This window comes from Phocoena phocoena, chromosome 19 (genome assembly GCF_963924675.1).
Source record: "Phocoena phocoena chromosome 19, mPhoPho1.1, whole genome shotgun sequence".
Lineage (NCBI taxonomy): Eukaryota > Metazoa > Chordata > Mammalia > Artiodactyla > Phocoenidae > Phocoena > Phocoena phocoena.
This window is the reverse complement of record NC_089237.1, coordinates 13,919,829-13,940,113: the sequence shown is the minus strand read 5'-3', so window position 1 is coordinate 13,940,113 and position 20,285 is coordinate 13,919,829. Positions and strand designations below refer to the sequence as shown.

At 37.8% G+C, this 20,285-nt stretch overlaps 1 protein-coding gene across 1 annotated transcript in view; it reads right to left on the bottom strand.

Annotated features, from left to right (window-relative positions):
• SMURF2 (SMAD specific E3 ubiquitin protein ligase 2) overlaps window positions 1-20,285 on the bottom strand; it is a 144,749-nt gene that overhangs the window by 49,633 nt on the left and 74,831 nt on the right. The window contains exon 6 of the mRNA XM_065897955.1: window positions 175-213. Coding sequence (XP_065754027.1) covers window positions 175-213 — 39 coding nt within the window. The remainder of the gene's footprint in view (window positions 1-174; window positions 214-20,285) is intronic.

The window sequence follows — 20,285 nt, the reverse complement described above, 5'->3', positions numbered from 1 at the left end:
AGGAGCACAAAATCGTCTTTAAAACATGTGATGCCAAAAGCCTCTGAATCAAAGAATTCATAAAACAACACTGAGTATATTTCTGAATAGAGAAATCCCTAAACAAGACAATTCTGAAAATGCTTTCCAAAGAATCTACACACAACATACAAGATTTAAAGTTAATTTACTTACGGAAAAAATCCTTTTTCACCAAGTTTTTTGCACAGAGTACTGTAAAGGAAACAAAAAATACATGGGAAGAATTAAAATGGTGAGACTGCATTGTCAAAGTTTCATTTCGAAACACTGAAAATACCAGTGAATAATAAATAAACACTAACTATAGCAAGGTATGAAATATGATCACAATCTTTGATTAAAGACTAGCAAAAGACAGTTGAACCAGTGGTGGCAACTTCAGCAATGATCACCAGTAACAGCTGAGGGCAAGAAAGTTTTTAAATCTGGTATTCTAATAAAGAACCACTTCCTGTCTTCCATCAAGATCTAGTCTCAGAGTAACTTAGAGGCAAGGGAAAAATATAGTTCTAAGGAGGAAATATGTAAATTGGGGGTTATATATATATTTTTTAAGGGTAAAATATTTTTATAATGAAGAGGATCACAAGAAAACAAAGCTTAATTGATACTGGTGACATTTTTTTTAAAAATGACATTCTGTTATTTACTCTCCATCTAAACTCCACAGAAACATCGGCTCAATGACAAGAGAGATCTACTATACCTTCCAAAAATTAAGTTAATATATTGAGATAGCTATCCCAAATCCACATTCTCTGGATTACCTTGCATTAAATTATCACTTACACAGTGATGGCTGCACAACCTTGTGAATATATTAAAACCATTGAATTGCATGCTTTAGAGGGATGAATTTTACAGTATGTGAACTGCATGTCAATTTAAAAATCACTGTTTATAGTCATTAACTTCTTTAATCCAAACTTGTTACAAGTGAAGGGAAACCACCAATTTCCATATATTCATATTTCAATTTATAAAATATCTATGAAAGTAATGTTGGGTTAACTTCTACCCACTTCTACTCACAGTTTAAATGGTCTGTTCAATTAGTTACACTTATTGGAAGTTTAGTGTATAAAAATTCATTTAACATAAACCTTGGGAACAAGTCTAAATATAATTAACCACTTGAAAAGTTCAAATAAAAATAATTTTGGGGCTTCCCTGGTGGCGCAGTGGTTGAGAGTCCGCCTGCCGATGCAGGGGATGCGGGTTCGTGCCCCGGTCCGGGAAGATCCCACATGCCGCGGAGCGGCTGGGCCCGTGAGCCATGGCCGCTGAGCCTGTGCGTCCGGAGTCTGTGCTCCGCAATGGGAGAGGCCACAACAGTGAGAGGCCCGCGTACCGCAAAAAAAAATAAATAAATAAAAAAATAAAAAAAAAAAAAATAATTTTGAACACAGATGCCATCAGTAAATGAATAAAATTATTAAGTAAGCACAAGATACTGATTTACTAGTCAGAGTCTCTTAGGCCCTGTCATAGTTTAAAAACATAAAAACTCAATCATGAAAGCTAAGGCCATTAACTCGGAGTACCAAATCAGAAACTTGATTTAGAAGAACTCTTCCCTAGGGGCTTCCCTGGCAGTCCAGTAGTTAAGACTTTGTGCTTCCACTGCAGGGGACACAGGTTCAATCCCTGGTTGGGGAACTAAGATCCTGCATGCCGCGCGGTATGGCCAAAAAAAAAAAAAGAGAGAGAGAAAACCAAGAGGGTGGGTGTTGTTGTCATATAGAACCTGGAATTGGATCTGATTAAACGTTTTAAGAAAAAAAAAAAGAATAACTCCTCTATAAATTTTTATTATCATCATATAAACTGAACAGAATACTCAGGATCAATACATATACAACACATACATAAATCCAAATTATAATCTCCAGTATTGACGAGGCATTCATAATTTTTAACCACCATCCTAAGATTCAAGATGTAAAATAAATGCACACCCTACTTAAGAGAAATAGAAAATATATGGGAAGTCCTCCAACTTCTTCTCACTAAACCTACAAACGTACTGTTTCAACACTCATTCGTTTTTTCTTCCTTCCACTTACAATGTCTACTCTCCTAACACCATCCTTCTGCCTGTACTCTGGATCTCATACCCAACCCACCACTTTCTCAAGAACTTTCCCTCCACTTCCTCTACCGATTGCCTCATCAGTATTTAAACATATTCAAGTCTTGCCCATACCTCCCCACTCCAGCCACCATCCTACCTCTTTTCCTTCATAATTAAACTACTTTAAAACACTGTCTACACTTTGTGACTTCACTTCTTTATATCCACTAATGCCTCAATCCACTGCAATTTGGCTTCCACTCTCACCATTGCCCCTATACTGCTTCTCCAAAGCCCTGGGTACCTAATTAATAAATCCATCCAATGGACACTTTTCATTCTTTATCACACTTGACCCCTGAGGGGTATTTGCCACTACTGACTACTCCCTCTTCTAAAACCCCTCTCTTCTTTTGGTTTCTGTTTAACACCACATTCACCTGGTTTTACACCAAGCATAAAATTCATTCAAAGTCTTTTATGCCAGATCTTTTTCCTTTGTTCCACCCATGAAACTTGAGGTTCTTCAGGGCTTTACTTTAGGTCCTCTTTTACTCTATAAACCGAGGAGCACAGATATCCATCCTGTAAACCTCGGAATTATATGTAAACTGTTAATATGCTCAACAAAATATTAGCAAACTGAAACCACGTGATCAAGTTGGATTCATCCCAGGATCACAAGGATGGTTCAACATATGAAAATCAATCAATGTGATACACTACATCACCAAAAGACAAAAAAAAAAACACATGATCATCTCAATAGGTGCAGAAAAAACATTTGATAACATTCAACATCCATTCATGATAAAAACTACAGAGGGAACATATCTCAACATCATAAAAGCTATTTATGACAAAACCACAGCCAACATAATACTCAATGGTGAAAAGCTGAAAGACTTCCTGCTAAAATCTGGAACAAGACAAGGATGCCCACTCTCACCACTTCTATTCAACAGAGCATTGGTGCAGATGACATGATACTAGATATAGAAAACTCTAAAGACTCACACAAAAACCACTAGAACTGATAAACTAACTCAGCAAGGGAGCAGGATGCAAGATTAACATACAGAAATCTGTTGCATTTCTTTATACTAACAAAGAAATATCGGAAAAGGCAAGTAAAAAAAAATTCCCTTTAAAATTGCATCAAAAAAAAAAAAAACACCTTAGTAATAAACCTGACCATGGAGGTGAAAGACTTACATGCTGAGAACTACAAAACACTGACAAAAGGAAATTGAAGATGATTCAAAGAAATGGAAAGATATCCCATGGTCTTAGATTGGAAGAACTAACACTGTTACAATGTCCATACTACTCAAGGCAATCTACGATTTAATGTGATCCTTATCAAATTACCCATAACATTTTTCACAGAACTAGAACAAATAATCCTAAAATTTATATAGAACCGTAAAAGACCCAGAATTGCCAAAGCAATCCTAAGGCATAACACTCCCAGACTTCAGACAATACTACAAAGCTATAGTAATCAAAACAGTGCAGTATTGCCCCAAAAACAGACATATGGATCAATGGAACAGAATAGAGAGCCCAGAAATAAACCCACAAACCTACGTTCAATTACTCGTCAACAAAGAAGGCAAGAATATACAATGGAGAAAACAACAGCAAGCAGTGTTAGGAAAACTGGACAGCCAAATGTAAATCAATGAAGTTAGAACACTCCCTCACACCATACACAAAAATAAACTTAAAATGGTTTAAAGATTTAAATATAAGACACAACACCATAAAACTCCTAGAAGAGAACATAGGCAAAGCATTCTCTGACATAAATCATACCAATGTTTTCTTAGGTCAGTCTCCAAGACAACAGAAATAAAAGCAAAAATAAACAAATGGGACCTAATCAAATTTACAAGCTTTTACACAGCAAAGGAAATCATAAACAAAACAAAAAGACAATCTACAGAATAGGAGAAAATATTTGCTAACAATGCAATTGACAAGGGCTTAATTTCCAAAATATACAAAGAGCTCATACAACTCAATAACAAAAAATCAAACAACCCAATCAAAAAATGGGCAGAGGGCTTCCCTGGTGGCGCAGTGGTTGAGAGTCCGCCTGCCGATGCAGGGGACATGGGTTCGTGCCCTGGTCCGGGAAGATCCCACATGCCGCGGAGTGGCTGGGCCTGCAAGCCATGGCTGCTGAGCCTGCGCGTCCGGAGCCTATGCTCCGCAATGGGAGAGGCCACAACAGTGAGAGGCCCACGTACCGCCAAAAAAAAAAAAAAAAAAAAACTACAATGAGGTATCACACACCAGTTAGAATGGGCATCATCAGAAAATCTACAAACAACAAATGCTAGAGAGGGTGTGGAGAAAAGGGAACCCTCTTGCACTGTTGCTGGGAATGCTAATTGATACAGCCACTATGGAGAACAGTATGGATGTTCCTTAAAAAAACTAAAAATACAATTACCATATGACCCAGCAATCCCACTACTGGGCATATACCCAGAGAAAACCATAATTCAAAAAGACACATGCACCCCAATGTTCATTGCAGCACTACTTACAATAGCCAGGTCATGGAAGCAACCTAAATGCCCATTGACAGATGAGAATAAAGAAGATGTGGTACATATATATAATGGAATATTACTCAGCCATAAAAAGGAACGAAATTGGGTCATTTGTAGAGACATGGATGGATCTAGAGACTGTTATACAGAGTGAAGTAAGTCAGAAAGAGAAAAACAAATACCGTATATTAATGCATATATGTGGAAGCTAGAAAAATGGTACAGATGAACCAGTTTTCAGGGCAGAAATAGAGACACAGATGTAGAGAACAAACATATGGACACCAAGGGGGGAAAGTGGCGGGGGGGGTGGGGTGGAGTGGTGATGGGATGAAGTGGGAGATTGGGATTGACATATATACACTAATATGTACAAAATGGATAACTAATAAGAACCTGCTGTATAAAAATAAATAAGAAATTTAAAAAATAAAAAAATTCTTTTAATAAAAAATAAATTAATTTTAAAAAGAAAGAAAAAAGATGTGATACACACACTCACACACACACACACTGGAATACTACTCAGCCATAAAAAAGAATGAAACAAGGCCATTTGCAACTACATGGATGGACCTAGAGATTATCATACTAAGTGAAGTAAAGCAGAAAGACAAATACCATATGCTATCACTTATATGTGGAATCTAAAATATGATACAGGGACCTCCTTGGTGGCGCAGTGGTTAAGACTCTGCACTCCCAACGCAGGGGGCCCAGTTTCGATCCCTGATCAAGGAACTAGACCCCACATGCATGCCACAATTAAGAGTTTGCAAGCCACAACTAAGGAGCCAGAGAGCCGCAACTAAGGAGGCTGCTGCAACTAAGACCTAGCACAACCAAATAAAGAAATATTTTAAAAAAAAATAAAATATAATACAAATGAACTTACTTATAAAATAGAAACAGACTCACAGACATAGAAAACAAACTTATGGTTACCAAAAGGGAAAGGCGGTGGGGAGGGATAAATTAGGAGTTTGGGATTAGCAGATACAAACTACTATATATAAAACAGATAAACAAGGTCCTACTGTATAGCACAGGGGACTATATTCAATATCCTGTAATAAACCATAGTGGGAAAGAAAAACAAAATAAAAACAAAAACTGTTATATGCACGTGTACTTTTCTGGGGAGAAAGTTCATAGTTTAACAGTTTGACAAAGCTCCTCCTCCCGTCTTGAAAAATAAATTTGAAGAGCCTCTTTTCCATACATTCTCCCTGGTCTTTACCATTTTGATGAAACCTCAATCTGTAAACCCAACTCTTAGCTCTTTGTTGAACTCCAGGTCCACAAAGGCACACTAAATATGCCCTCAAATTAAAATCACCATCCCCCCCCACCAGCCACTTCCCTCAAACTCCTTCTCCAGTTTACTTTCAATAAATATCCTTGCTTTCCACTCCATTGCCCTAGTCAGAAGCTTCCATAGCAACCTTCACTACTCCTCCCCCTCCCCACCTCCTAGCAATTACCAATTCTAATCAACTCTGCCTCTGAAATATCCTTGTCTGTCCACTTCTACCTATTGCCAGTGCCATCACCCTAGTCCAGGCCACCATCAACTACTGTTTAGGTCATTACAACAGCCTCCGCATCAGTCCCCTGCCTTAAGGCTCAACTGCCTCCAATCAGCTCTCCACACTGGACCTAAAGTGATCTTTCTTTTTTTGTGGTACGCGGGCCTCTCACTGCTGTGGCCTCTCCCGTTGCGGAGCACAGGCTCCGGACACACAACCTCAGCGGCCATGGCTCACAGGCCCAGCCGCTCCGCGGCATGTGGGTCACGAACCCACGTCCCCTGCATCGGCAGGCAGACTCTCAACCACCGCGCCACCAGGGAAGCCCCTAAAGTGATCTTTCTAAAAATATAATTTAATTCCTTCCAACCATTTCCCCTCCTAATAACATTCCAAAACATGCTTAAAACATTCCTCAAAACAATCTTTCCACCTGTGCTCTGGATCGCATACCCAACCTACCACTTTCTCAGTAAACTTGTCTCTCGTCTCCTCTACTGACCTCCATCCTCAGAACATTGCCAAGGTCTTGCCCAAAACCTATTTGGTTTACAAACCCATCAGGCCCTGGCTCCTGTTTACCTCTCTGACCTCATCTTCCATCACCACCCCTCCCCTCCAAGAATCCAAGTCCAAGATACAGCCACACTAAACCTTCACTTTCTCAAATACATTCCATTTCTCACCCACAGCCTTCATGTGCCATTCCCTCCGCCTGAAACATTTTTCCCAGGCTTCTTCACCTACTCATCTTTTAGGTCTCAAAAGGGAAGGAAGCTTTTTAGAACGTTTCTCTCAACCTTCTGCCCACATGTATTTTCACAGAAGCCCATACTTATCACCGGCACTAGTTACGCTTTATTATAAGTTTTTAAGTTTAGAATGTTGCTTATAACTACAAAGGTGGTAAACTCTATCCAGCATAAATCATGTCTGCATCATTTCTTTATATCTCCCGCACCAAGCACTGCGCCAGGCGTTTGATGGGCACTCAGTAAAATGCTAAATGAATAAAACAAACTCCAAAATAATCTAAAATAATTTCATTGAAAGGGCGATTTTTTATACTATGTGACAGATTACCAATCTGCAGGTAATCATAATTTTGACTTAATGAAATCTCATTGTTATCATTTCCCTCTATTTAAAACATACTCATCAGGTCATGTTTGACAAATTTTCTTTTAATCACAAATAAGATGTTGCTAATATATGACTAAGTTTTAAAGGGTAATTGAAAAAATTGAGAGAAGAGTGAACTTTAAAGTTGGGTTCAAAGTTTATAAAGAGAAATTTTAGCAACCCTGAGACTAAGGAAGATAACACAGAGAAACAAGACTAATTTAAAACAAAGAAATATCAAGATTGGTCAGACTGCTAACTTTAACACTATATCTCAAAAGCTCCAGACAGTCTTTTAATTATTTATACCCTAGAAGCAAAAACTTGTACTTGTAAATTTTAAAAGGAAATTGTCAAGCACCATTTCAGATTTTGTTAATTTGTTTACATAAATAAATTTTTACCCCTTGGAGCCTTTACTGTTCTTTTTCTTGGGAACTACTCTGGGTACTAGAACCACAGCCCACTGCTCTTTCTGTCCTTGGTACCAATTATAAGAGCTCAGTAAATGCTCAATGAATTAATGAATTTCACTAGGACAAATTCCTATTTGTCACCATAACAAATTCTCAGCTAAGGAGGTATATATGAGAATCTCCTGAGGAATGTATGTATAATATTACAATGTGATTTTTATATTTGTAGTATAATTTTACATTTATATTTGCACAAATTTATATTTGTAAATCTAACATTTTTTGTAACAGAAACTATAGAAAGTGGAGCCAAGATTGGGAATCGTGGCACTTGGGAAGGGTAGCGGTGCAGAAGAACTTTCATTTTTGTTTTCTAAATGATTATTACAGGAGAGAGGTAAAAAATAATGTTGAGAAACACTAAATTACTGGAAGGACTAGCAGGAGAGAAGCCCTCAGAACGAAGGCTACGGAGTGTAGACTTTCTCCTAGACAGCTATCAATATTTCAAAGTTTTGAATGTTTAGTAAGTTTTCTATTGAAATAATTTATAAAGAAAGGTGCAGAATTCTTAAGAATATAATTCAATCAACTTCCACTAATTTCTGTACTAAAACAAAACATTATACTGGACTCCAGATATTTACCATCACTGATAACTACAAATGTGGCATTATACCAGCACAGTACCATTACTTCAAATTCCATTAGGGACCATGTCTCACACAGCCTGTAGATCTGCACTGGATTAATTTTACTAGACTAATTTGATCATGTTACTACCCTTCTCAAATTCCTTCAAAGCATTTCTCATTCTTATGTGTACACTCCCAAAACCTAAAACCTGTTCTAGCTATTCTACTCTTCAGCAGATAGATGGGTTTGAAATAGATAGAGGAGATAATCAAAATAAGGCAAGATCAGCCTTGCTGGGATACTGGTAACTTCCTCTCTATTTCACACACAAGGAGATGTGACCATCTTTTTTTTTTTTTTTTTAAATAATTAAATTTGGGGCTTCCCTGGTGGCGCAGTGGTTGAGAGTCCGCCTGCCGATGCAGGGGACACGGGTTCGTGCCCCGGTCCGGGAAGATCCCACATGCTGCATAGTGGCCAGGCCCGTGAGCCGTGGCCACTGAGCCTGCGCGTCCAGAGCCTGTGCCCCGTAACAGGAGAGGCCCGCGTACCGCAAAAAAAAAAAAAAAAAAAAAAAAAAAAAAAAAAAAAATAATTAAATTTGTTTACTTATTTATTAATGTGACCATCTTTTTAAAAATAAATTTATTTATTCATTCATTCATTCATTCTTGGCTGTGCTGGGTCTTCAATCCTGCACACAGGCTTTCTCTAGTTGCGGCGAGCAGGGACCACTCTTCATTGTGGTGCGTGGGCTTCTCATTGCGGTGGCTTCTCTTGTTGCACGGCACGGGCTCTAGGTGCGCAGGCTTCAGTAGTTGTAGCTCGCAGGCTTCAGCAGTTGTGGCTCATGGGCTCTAAAGCGTAGGCTCAGTAGTTGTGGTGCACGGGCTTAGTTGCTCCGCTGCATTTGGGATCCTCCCACACCAGGGCTCAAACCTGTGACCCCTGCACTGGCAGACAGATTCTTAACCACTGCACCCACCAGGGAAGTCCCCAGATGTGACCACCTTGAGATGCTTAATGAGAAGGGAGCACTCCTTCATTCACTCTTTCATTAACATTTCCTGAACACCCACTTTGTGCCAAGTGCAATGATAGATTCTGCAGATACAAAGATAAATAAGACACAGTCCTTTGCCCTCAGAGCTTGCAGGTCAGGTATAATATCATGCCATTTTTGTTGTTTTCTCAAGAAATATTTTTAAATTTCATAAAAATCTCCTTTAGTCTATTTTATTTGAGGCAGTGATTGGAAGAAACTATTTGCAGAAGTGCAGATGCAATAAATATTATCATTTCATTTAAGCTGATAATTTCTTTTTCTGGTTGGAAAAGAGCTATCTATATGCAACACACCATCTAATAATATCAGAGTATAAATCCCAGCTGCAAAAATAGAATGCTATTGCTGCTCTTACCGAGTTGTACTCATAATGAATGGCTGCCTATGCTAAATCTGAATAAAACTCCCAACTGCTCAGTATCTTCTTGCCAAAAATTTCCTTTCCTCCTCCAGATTGGAGTTGCATTCCAATTACACTGCTGATCGGAATGAGGCTGCTTGAGAGAAAGAAGAAAACCACTCAGATATCCCATTTTCCTTCACCCCACAAAAACAGATTTTATAATATAGTACTGTTCCTGCAAGTTGTACAGACTCTTTTTCAACAGGGTAGATTACTCTGTATTTTCTCTGAACTTATATTACCATTGTAAAATAAAACTGAAGTTGAGGACAGCATTCCTAAACAAATTCCAACAGGATGGCCTAGTGCTTTAAAAATGTCTACAATATACACCCGTCCTGATCACGGGCACATGACAACAATTTAGATCTTTCTGTTCCAAGAAACAACCTCTACCTCAACTCCTAAACACAAAATTTAAGTTCTATTGACAATGTGTACACAATATAGTTCTTATATGTGTTTCAGTTATTGTTGCTTGAAACAGGAGCACTACACAAAGATTCATATTCAAGAGCGTTATTATCCCAAAAAAGCATTACTACAAAATGCTGTACTTAGCAGAAATATCAGATACAACCTTACTTATACCATAATGAAATAGTTAAGGATGACAAATAGCATGCACAAATATTACACAGCCATTAAAATTATGTAAATATTTATTGATAAGAAAATATTTCTTAATATGCTGTTAAGAGTAAAAGTCCATTTATTAAATAGTACATTAAATAAAAAGGAATTTTAGTAAGGAATATAAAAAGACTGGATAACATTTATTGAATATTTACTATGTGCAAGTGTATACCAACCACTCTGTGAAGTTAAGTAGTAGCATTACCTACATTTTACTTTTTTTTTTTTTTTTTTGGCCACGCAGCATGTGGGATCTTAGTTCCCCAACCAGGGACTGAACCCGTGCCCCCTGCAGTGGAAGTGAGGAGTCTTAACCACTGAACCACCAGGGAAGTCCCTACCTACATTTTAGAGATAAAGTAACTGAGGTTCAGGCATAAAAGACTTGCCAAAGATTACACTGTAAGTGCTAAAGTTGAGATACCAATTCAAATAGTCTAATCACAGAATCCAAACTCTTAACCACCATATATAGAATTGAACATAGTCTGTCAGGTTAGCTCCTCCTTTTTAAAGGAACTTAACACGCTAAAGCAATTACCAGTGAAACAGGTTCACAAAAACGGCTAACAGAAACCCAGGGTGCACAAGGACCTTCTCCAAAAGATGAGCAATTTCTCTCTTTCAATAGATGATAGTTTACCTCTACAATCATATTAAACCTGCTTTTAACTAAATATCTTGTTACAGTGCCATTTAATCAAGGAATTTTAGGCAATCCGTTTCATGCATGTTACAAAACAAATTGGCCTCTAAGTTTAGCTTCATGTATTTAGTATCTGGCAGGTAGTTAAGTTATTAATAATTAGTATACAGATGACGTATTAAAAGATACAGGTTCTACCAAAATGGGGTAAATACTCTTACCAAAAAAAAAAGTCACCATTTAAATATTTCATCAAAGGCAAAACTGTTTCTCAAGTTAACCAACTGAAAATGACCCAGTTCACTCATATCAAACAACTTTTAAGTAACTACTTTTATTTTCACCTTGCAAGTTTTTATTTATTATGGCAGGTGAGCATGCAGCCAACTCATGTAATATCCATAAAAAATATATTCATATAAATATATATATATATCTACTTTCAAAACAAGGGCAAACCCAGACAAACTTTGATTCTAACCAAATACTTCATGAAAATTTACATTTCATGAAATGTAACTACTTTTTTTAACATCTTTATTGGAGTATAATTGCTTTACAATGTTGTGTTAGTTTCTGCTGTATAACAAAGTAAATCAGCTATATGTGTATATATATCCCCATATCCCCTCCCTCTTGCGTCTCCCTCCCACCCTCCCTATCCCACCTCTCTAGGTGGTCACAAAGCACCGAGCTGATCTCCCTATGCGATGCAGCTGCTTCCCACTAGCTATTTTACATTTGGTAGTGTATACATGTCCATGCCACTCTCTTACTTTGTCCCAGCTTACCCTTCCCCCTCCCCATGTCCTCAGGTCCATTCTCTACGTCTGCATCTTTATTCCTGTCCTGCCCCTAGGTTCATCAGAACCATTTTTTTTTTAGATTCCATATATATGCGTGTAACTACTTTTTAAAAAAATTTTCAAACACATAAAGATTTTACTCAAAACATTTTCCCAAACAAGTATACTTTTTAACTGAATAAAACTGAAATAAGATTAGGATGTACAAATAAGTTTTAAAAAAATTAAGTGCAAACTTTTTCAACACAAAAACAATGATCTACTTTGACATAATAAGGGCAGATATTATTTCTTCTAGCCACAACTGTAAATATTTACCTTATAGTGATCAGAGGTAATTTTAAAATAAAGCTTCTCTTATAAACATAATAATCAAGTTCTGGCATAAGTTCACATGTTTTTTAAAAAAAAGGTTCCGCTAAAGCCAAGCAACATATTCAGCATGAAATAAATGTAAAGCATGTAGTCTAGGTACTTGGCAAGTAGCAGGCAAACTATAGAAGCTGTTATTTTAAGAAACTATCTAAAAGCATTTCTACTATCTTAAATCAAAATTTCCTTGAATTCATTTCTCCAATTTGGGGATGAAAATACATAAAAGTACTACCCTTCATTCATAAGGATGGTAATTTCACTATGACTTAAGGACCTCCAATGCAGTTTGCAGACTGAACATTATCAGGCTAGTGCTACTGGAGACAGCCACTGCCCCTTCCTCACTGGACACCTTCATTCAAACAGACCCATTTCCTAACTGGTGGCTGCTCAAGAGATTTATTTAGTATGTCTAAATCATACAATAATTTACTTTCTTCATCAAAACACCAAGAGAAGGAAACCTTAGTATAAAATTCAAGAATATAGTTGCAATGAAGCCTTAACACTATTCTACACCTAGGGGAAAAGTTACATCACTTTCTGGCCACTCCCAGGTTTCTCTCCTTTACCCTCTTTTTCTAGAGACATTCACAGAAACAGCATACTATAGTGTTAAGCTATAAGCACTATATAAAGTTAAACACGTAGAGTCAGAATGCCTGTGTTTGAACCAGGTGCTGTCACTTATTAACTTGTGACCCTGAACAACTACTTAATGCCTCTTTACCTCAGATATCTCATCTGTTACAATGAGGAGGAATACTAGGAGCCACCTCACAGTGTTGTTTTAAAGATTAAATAAATTGAAACACATAAAACACCTGGAACAGTACCTGGTATACAGCAAGTGCTCAATAAATATTAGCTATTATTCTTTCTACTCTAAAATTTCAAATAAAATTAATCCATCAGGTTGCAAGCACCTTAAACAGCAAGAAAGGGATCTTCTCACAAGCTGGTGAGAAGCCTGTCTTAGTTCAGGCTGCTGTAATAAATACCATAGACTGGGTGGTTTAAACAACATTTATTTTTCACAGTTCTGAGGCTGGCAAGTCCAAGATCAAGGTACAGGCAAATTCAATGTCTGGTGAGGATCCCCTTCTTGTTTTGCAGCCACCTTCTTGCTGTATCCTCACATTGCCAAAAGACGTATCATCTCTCTTGAAGGGCACTAATCCCAATCATGAGGGCTCCACCTTCATGACACAATTACCTCCCAAAGGCCCCACCTTATACCATCACACTGGGGATTAGGGTTTCTTTTTTTTTTTTTTTTGGTTTGCAGGATCCTAGTTCCCCAACCAGGGATCAAACCCGTGCCCCCAGCAGTGGAAGCGCAGAGTCCTAACCACTGCACCCCCAGGGAATTCCCAGATTAGAGTTTCAACATATGAAATATGGGGGGACACAGACACAAATATTCAGTCAATAAGAAAGTTTATGTACCTACTAAGCTTTTGGTAAATATTGATGAGTCTCAATCTGTATGTCTAGCCTCACTCCTCTCTCAAAATCCAAGCCCACATTTCAACTGCCTACCACACATACCCAATTGGATACCTTACCAGCACTTGAAATTATCTTTATTCAAAATTAAATTAATAAGCTTCCCTACTGAACCAGCTCTTTTTCCTTTTGACCTCCCTAGTTCTGTGAACTGCACCACATGCTTGCAATCATCCAGAAAGCAAATGTCTTTCTTATCTCTCCCTTTCCCTGAACACCTAAAGTAGTTGCCAGATTATATCAGGTATCATATATCTCTCTGCCTATTTCCATTTACAATATTCACATTTAAATAATATATCTACAGCATTTTATAATGTGCCCCCAAAATTTGTGCACAGAGTCTTTTGCTCGGCCCTTACAAGTTGGGAAGTTATGTTCTAAAATCCACAGAAAGGGGGCTTCCCTGGTGGCACAGTGGTTGAGGGTCCGCCTGCCAATGCAGGGGACACGGGTTCGTGCCCCGGTCCAGGAAGATCCCACATGCCACGGAGCGGCTAGGCCCGTGAGCCATGGCCGCTGAGCCTGCGTGTCCAGAGCCTATGCTCCGCAATGGGAGAGGCCACAACAGTGAGAGGCCCGCGTACCGCAAAAAAATAATAATAACAATAATAAAATAAAATAAAATCCACAGAAAGGGAAACTACAACTCAAAAGTTGTGGCCTGTTCTAACCTGTCACCTAGTAAATGAGCTTAGGTTATTTTGAATCCAGGTTCCATCTTCTTTTTCTATAGATTCCTCACTCAGAGGCTGTCATGATCCCTTTTTTCTCTCTCATTAACCCCTACATTGAAAATATCATCCTCTTTGTCCCCTCAAATAAGCCCAGGACTTTTCTGCCTTTGCCTTTATTCAAAATGCTCTCCCCACCCCAAGTGCTATTATTCTAACTACTGGGAATTTGTGTGTGTGTGTGTGTGTGTGTGTGTGTGTGTGTGTGTGTGTGTGTGTGTACCATGCGACATGTAGGATCTTAGTTCCCCAACCAGGGATCAAACCCATGCCCCCTACATTGGAAGCACAGAGTCTTAACCACTGGAACGCCAGGGAAGTCCTTATTCTAACTACTGACCCTCAAAATCTTATCCATTCATCAAATTTCAACTCCATGTGAAAACTTTTCTGATTTCTCCTTCTTTCTCACAATCTGATTTTGATCTCTCCCTATGTACTTCCAATACTGGCTCTAGTTGTTTTGTATGTTTCTTCTCATTCTGCTTGTATTAAACATACTCACACGATGTCTAACCCTTCCCTTTATGTCCCATTAAGCTGTAAATTTCTTGAAGACAAAGTTTGGCTTATTTTTCTCTCTCCTACAGTTTATTATATCATATGCACTCAAATACTTGCTGAATCAATGAAAATCCTCCAAAAACCACTAACAAGGTATAAGGATGAGCAAACTAAAAGGTAAATAATAAAACAAAACTCACTCCTTGATTCCTTTAGCCTAACTTTTGTTCAAAAAATCTTTTTAAGTCAGGATGGCTTCCTCAACTATTTGTAAGCACTCTGTTTTACCAGAGGGCACAACTACCTACTGGAGCCCTTTCCTAATAACAGATCTCATTGAGCTTTCTCTCTCATACACAATAAAAAGGTATACTGTCACATGGTATTATCCAAATTTATTAACCTATTTTTAGAACAGTGCAAATAAAAGGATAAGCTCCCAGGTCTTCTGCATTCTTCCAGGCTCTAAAAACTGTAGTCACTCAAGTACCTGATGACCTACTCTAACAGAGTAAAGTGCCAAAGATATTTAGTTTCCCAAATAGGCTCCGTTTGTAAACATGGGCCACCAGCATAAATAAGAAAGAAGACTGCAACTATAAAAAGCACTGTAATTATAAGAAAATAATTCTTTATAACTTCATGTTTTTGAAATATTTCCAAGGTTGACTGGGAATTACTAAATTTAATAAACTTTTATTTTAGAATAATCTGATTTACAGAAAAATTATAAAGATAGTCCAGTATTCTTATACATTCCACACCCATTTATCCTATTATTAACATTTTACATTAGTATATTTCTCACAATTTAATGAACCAATATTGATACATTATTAAGTAAGTTCACATTTTATTCAGATTTCCTTAGTTTTCACATAACGTCTTTTATCCGTTCCAAGATCCCACCGAGGGTACTATATTTCATTTAGTCATCATGTCTCCTTAGGCTCCTCTTGGATGTGATAGCTTCTCAGACTTTGTTACTGTTATTCATGACCTTGACAGTTTTGAGGAATACTGGTCAGGTACTTTGTAGAATGCCCCTCTACTGAATTTGTCTGATTTCTTATGATTATTCCGGGTTTAAGGGTTGTTGGGAGGAAGACCACAAAGGTAAAGGTCTCATTCTCATAACATCATATCAAGGGTGTATATTATCAGCATGAGTTATCACTGTTGATATTAACCTTGACCTGGCTGAAGTAATGTTTGTAAGGTTTCTCCACTGTAAAGGTACTCTTTTATCCTCCTTTCCATACTGTACTCTTTGGAGGAAATCACTATGTGCAGCCCACACTTAAGGACGAGGGAGTTATTCTCCCCCTCCTTAATAGTGGAATATCTACATAAATTATTTGTAATTCTGCATAGGAAATGTATCTATCCTCTTCCATTCATTTATGTATTATATATGAGTATGGACTCATAAATATTTATTTTATATGCTGGGTTATAATACAATACTACTTTATTTTCTTGTTCAAATTGTGCCAGCTTTAGCCATTAGGAGCTCTTTCAGTTGGTTCCTGTGATCCTTTGACATACCCACATCACTGAGGTGAGAAGGGGCACACTTCTGTACTTTCTGACACTAGAAAATGCTCTAGGCTCGTCTTGTATGTTCCCTGCCCCAGCCCTAGAATTGGTCATTTCCCCAAGGAGCCCTGGGATTATCACATTTAAACATCAATAAAGACCCACATTTTTCAAATATAAAAAATTAAGTTAGTTAAGCTAACTAACCCTCCAGTTCCTAAGGTCTTCCCCTACCATAACATTAAACTCCATGAGGCTAAGAACTTGTTTTTGATCTCCACTGCATCCCTGGAGCTTAGAAAACCATGCACAGAATACACATTCAATAACTACTAAAAATACTGAAATCTTAGAAATTCTGAAGCTCCAAAAGAGGGCTCAGGATTGAGCCACAATATAACTCGCCATTCCAATGGAATCTGCCTAGATTTGTCATGTTTAGACTCCTGTCCTAATATCACTCTCTCTAATTCACTGCATTGTCTTACAGTAAACAAAAGGCTTCCTTTTTCCACTGCTCCTCCCTCTTATTCCACAGCAAGCCCAAAGATTGTTAAGTATTCCCCAGTAAAATTTCCAATGCAAAGGACTAATGCATTTCCTAGATTCTTTCTGTAATGGCATACTGCCATTTACATCATCCTGTCCAAGTTCTATTCAAATGATCATTTTAACTTTCTATGTAGAGTTTAAATGAAAGGCATAATGCCAAATCCTTATCAACACTGGCAGCAGAAGAAAAATTGACAATGAAAGTGCCAAAAATCTACTGATACCTGTTTACACAAAATACCCCCTCAAACACCAAGTAGGTATGTATGTAAAATAAAGCATCTGAAACCTACCAATATATTTTTATAAATCTGTAATATATAAAAGGAAAAAGCATAAGCTAAACATATACTGTCTTATGTGTACACAGTTTGATTATAATTTGAAGGCATGTTTCCACAGCCTATCCAAACACATGCAAAAATAAGTCAAGATTATAATGGAATGGTCCCACTAAACAACCTTATATCTACAATATAATTACAATATTCACTAAATAGTTGTGATGACTTATTTTTTTAGAAAAAGTTACTGGAGAGAAAAAGAAAACTACTCACTACTAACCAAAATGCAAGTCATGTAGTTCTACTTTAACCTTAACAGGATATCAAAATGCTATTAAATTATATTACCTCAATAAAATGTAATCTATAGCTACAGCATGAGCCATAGAAGAAAAGTGTGATGCTGATCACAGCTAACTGGATGATGAGCAGCCACCATATTCGCAATGATCCACCCAGTCGGATCCTCTCTCCTGTGAAACTAGCATTGGGAGTCAGAGCCACTACAAAGAAGGAAGCATACCACTTAGAAACAGAAGAGTTCTAAGTGGCCTGAGGGGGCCACTGGGAACAGCTGTCTAAGTTCCTGAGGCTTTCCATTTCCTGGATCCTGTCTCACTTAAAGCCAGGCTGCACATTCCCCTGGGGTGCGAAAACTGTATCCTCCCAATAATGTCTCTTTTGGGTTAAGTTAGTCTGAGTGGGTTGTTTTCCTGTTACTTGCAACCAAAACTGGCTTCATTAGAATAAAGGTAATCTACAACACTAACCAAAACACTCTCAAAGCAAAAGGCACTTAACCAAAAGTAAAAATATGTTAAACCCAAAATTCAGTAACATTTTATAAATCAAAATGTTTTCAAATATTGGTTCCAATCTTAAATATCAACAAAACAGTATTTGTGTTAAATAAAACTGCCATGCAGACAAGAACATATGAACATACTTACAGAATTTTGTATTCAACAGATATCTCTGTTCTAAAATTCTGTCAGCAAATTAACATCAGTGTAGATCATGTAGGTTAGTATAGATTAGGGCCAACATATATAGACTCCCCTCTCTGGGAGTGGGGGTCCCAGGACTAAATTCCCAGGTGACGTTGCTGCTGCTGGTCTCTGTACCATACTTTGAAAACCACAGCCGTAGAGTAGTGTTCTTAACTTTTAGGGGGATGCGATGGTGGTGGTAAAGGGCCACTTCGAAAATCTGACGAAAACGTGTACTTACACACACACACACACACACACACACACACACACACACACATACATTAAAGGGTTTATGGAAACTCAGAAGCTCATCCACATCCTCTTCCAAAGGATTCTAGGTTAAGAAACACATTAAAATAGTAACATAGGGTCCTTACATATCCATGTTTTTCAAGTACACTTTGGAACTTTTACCTAAAGTTTATTTCACACATTCACCTTGATTTTTTAGGGTTTTTTTGTTTTGTTTTTTGCGGTACGCGGGTCTCTCACTGTTGTGGCCTCTCCCGTTGCGCTCACGGGCCCAGCCGCTCCGCGGCATGTGGGATCTTCCCGGACCGGGGCACAAACCCATGTCCCCCGCATCGGCAGGCGGACTCTCAACCACTGCACCACCAGGGAAACCCTCACCTTGATTTTTTAAAGAGCACAGGCTTTTTCATTCAAATTACTAATTAAATAAAGAAGAATCTGTTTTAGAAACCTACCTGAAAACAATTTCATCTTGCCATGAAAAAAAAAAAAAAAGACAAAATCATATCTACAGGGACTTCCCTGGCGGTCCAGTAGTTAAGACTCCACCTTCCAACACATGGGGTGCGGTTCGATCCCTGGTTGGGGAGCTAAGATCCCCATGTCTCGCGGCCAAAAAACCAAAATATAAAATAGAAGCAATACTGTAACAGATTCAATAAAGACTTTAAAAATGGTCCACATAAAAAAACTTAAAAAAAATTATATCTACAAAATAGACAAAATCTGTATCTAGATTTACTTAAACACAAAAGAAAAACATTTAGGAATAACTAAATTATACATGAAAGACATACCTGTATTCCCTTCAAAAACAAACCACCAAAAAAAAAAACAAACAACCTCTAGATTACAGCTAAGGTACAGATTCTTTTCTATGAAAAGTCATTCCAAAAAGCACGTTCTCCACTGAAACCTACATATATAATCTAGCATACCTGGACAAAGCTGGAGAAACTCATTCTCTGAAAGCTCTCTGGGCCACTGGAAAAATCCAGGTGCATAAGCACTTTTACATATAGTGTAATATTCAAATCATTTATCCTGCAAGGTCAGAATATTTAGGATTTTTGTTTCAAAGGGTTATTAGGTCTATTAACCTCAAGAGTATCTATTACAGTGACTAAAATGTGACAGGCATCATAATAAAATCTGTAAAAAATGAAAAGCCATACTGTTTCATTATTTATAGTTCATAAACCTTTACTTCCACATTTGGAAAATCCTAGATAATGATGTTTTATTTTTAGTAAGGTGTTCTTTTATGGAAATTAAGATGTTATTTTAGGTATGAAACTTTGATATAGTTGAAAAATGGGTATGTTATAGACTGAATGCTTGTGTCCCTCCAAAATTTGTAAGTTGAAACCTAATCTCCAATGCAATGGTATCTGGAGGTGGGGCCTTGGGAGGTGATCTGGCTCTCTCTGAGTACTCACCTTGGAACTGACCCAGGCCACACAGAGAGGCCACTGGTGGGAATTTCAGTTGAGAGTCCCAGCTAAGATCCCAGCTGACAGACAGCTGAACTGCCAGAAATATCAGTGAATAAACCTTCAGAAAATGTAGGTCCCAGCCCTTGAAACACCCCAGCTGATGCTGAGTGGAACAGACAAGCTGACCCT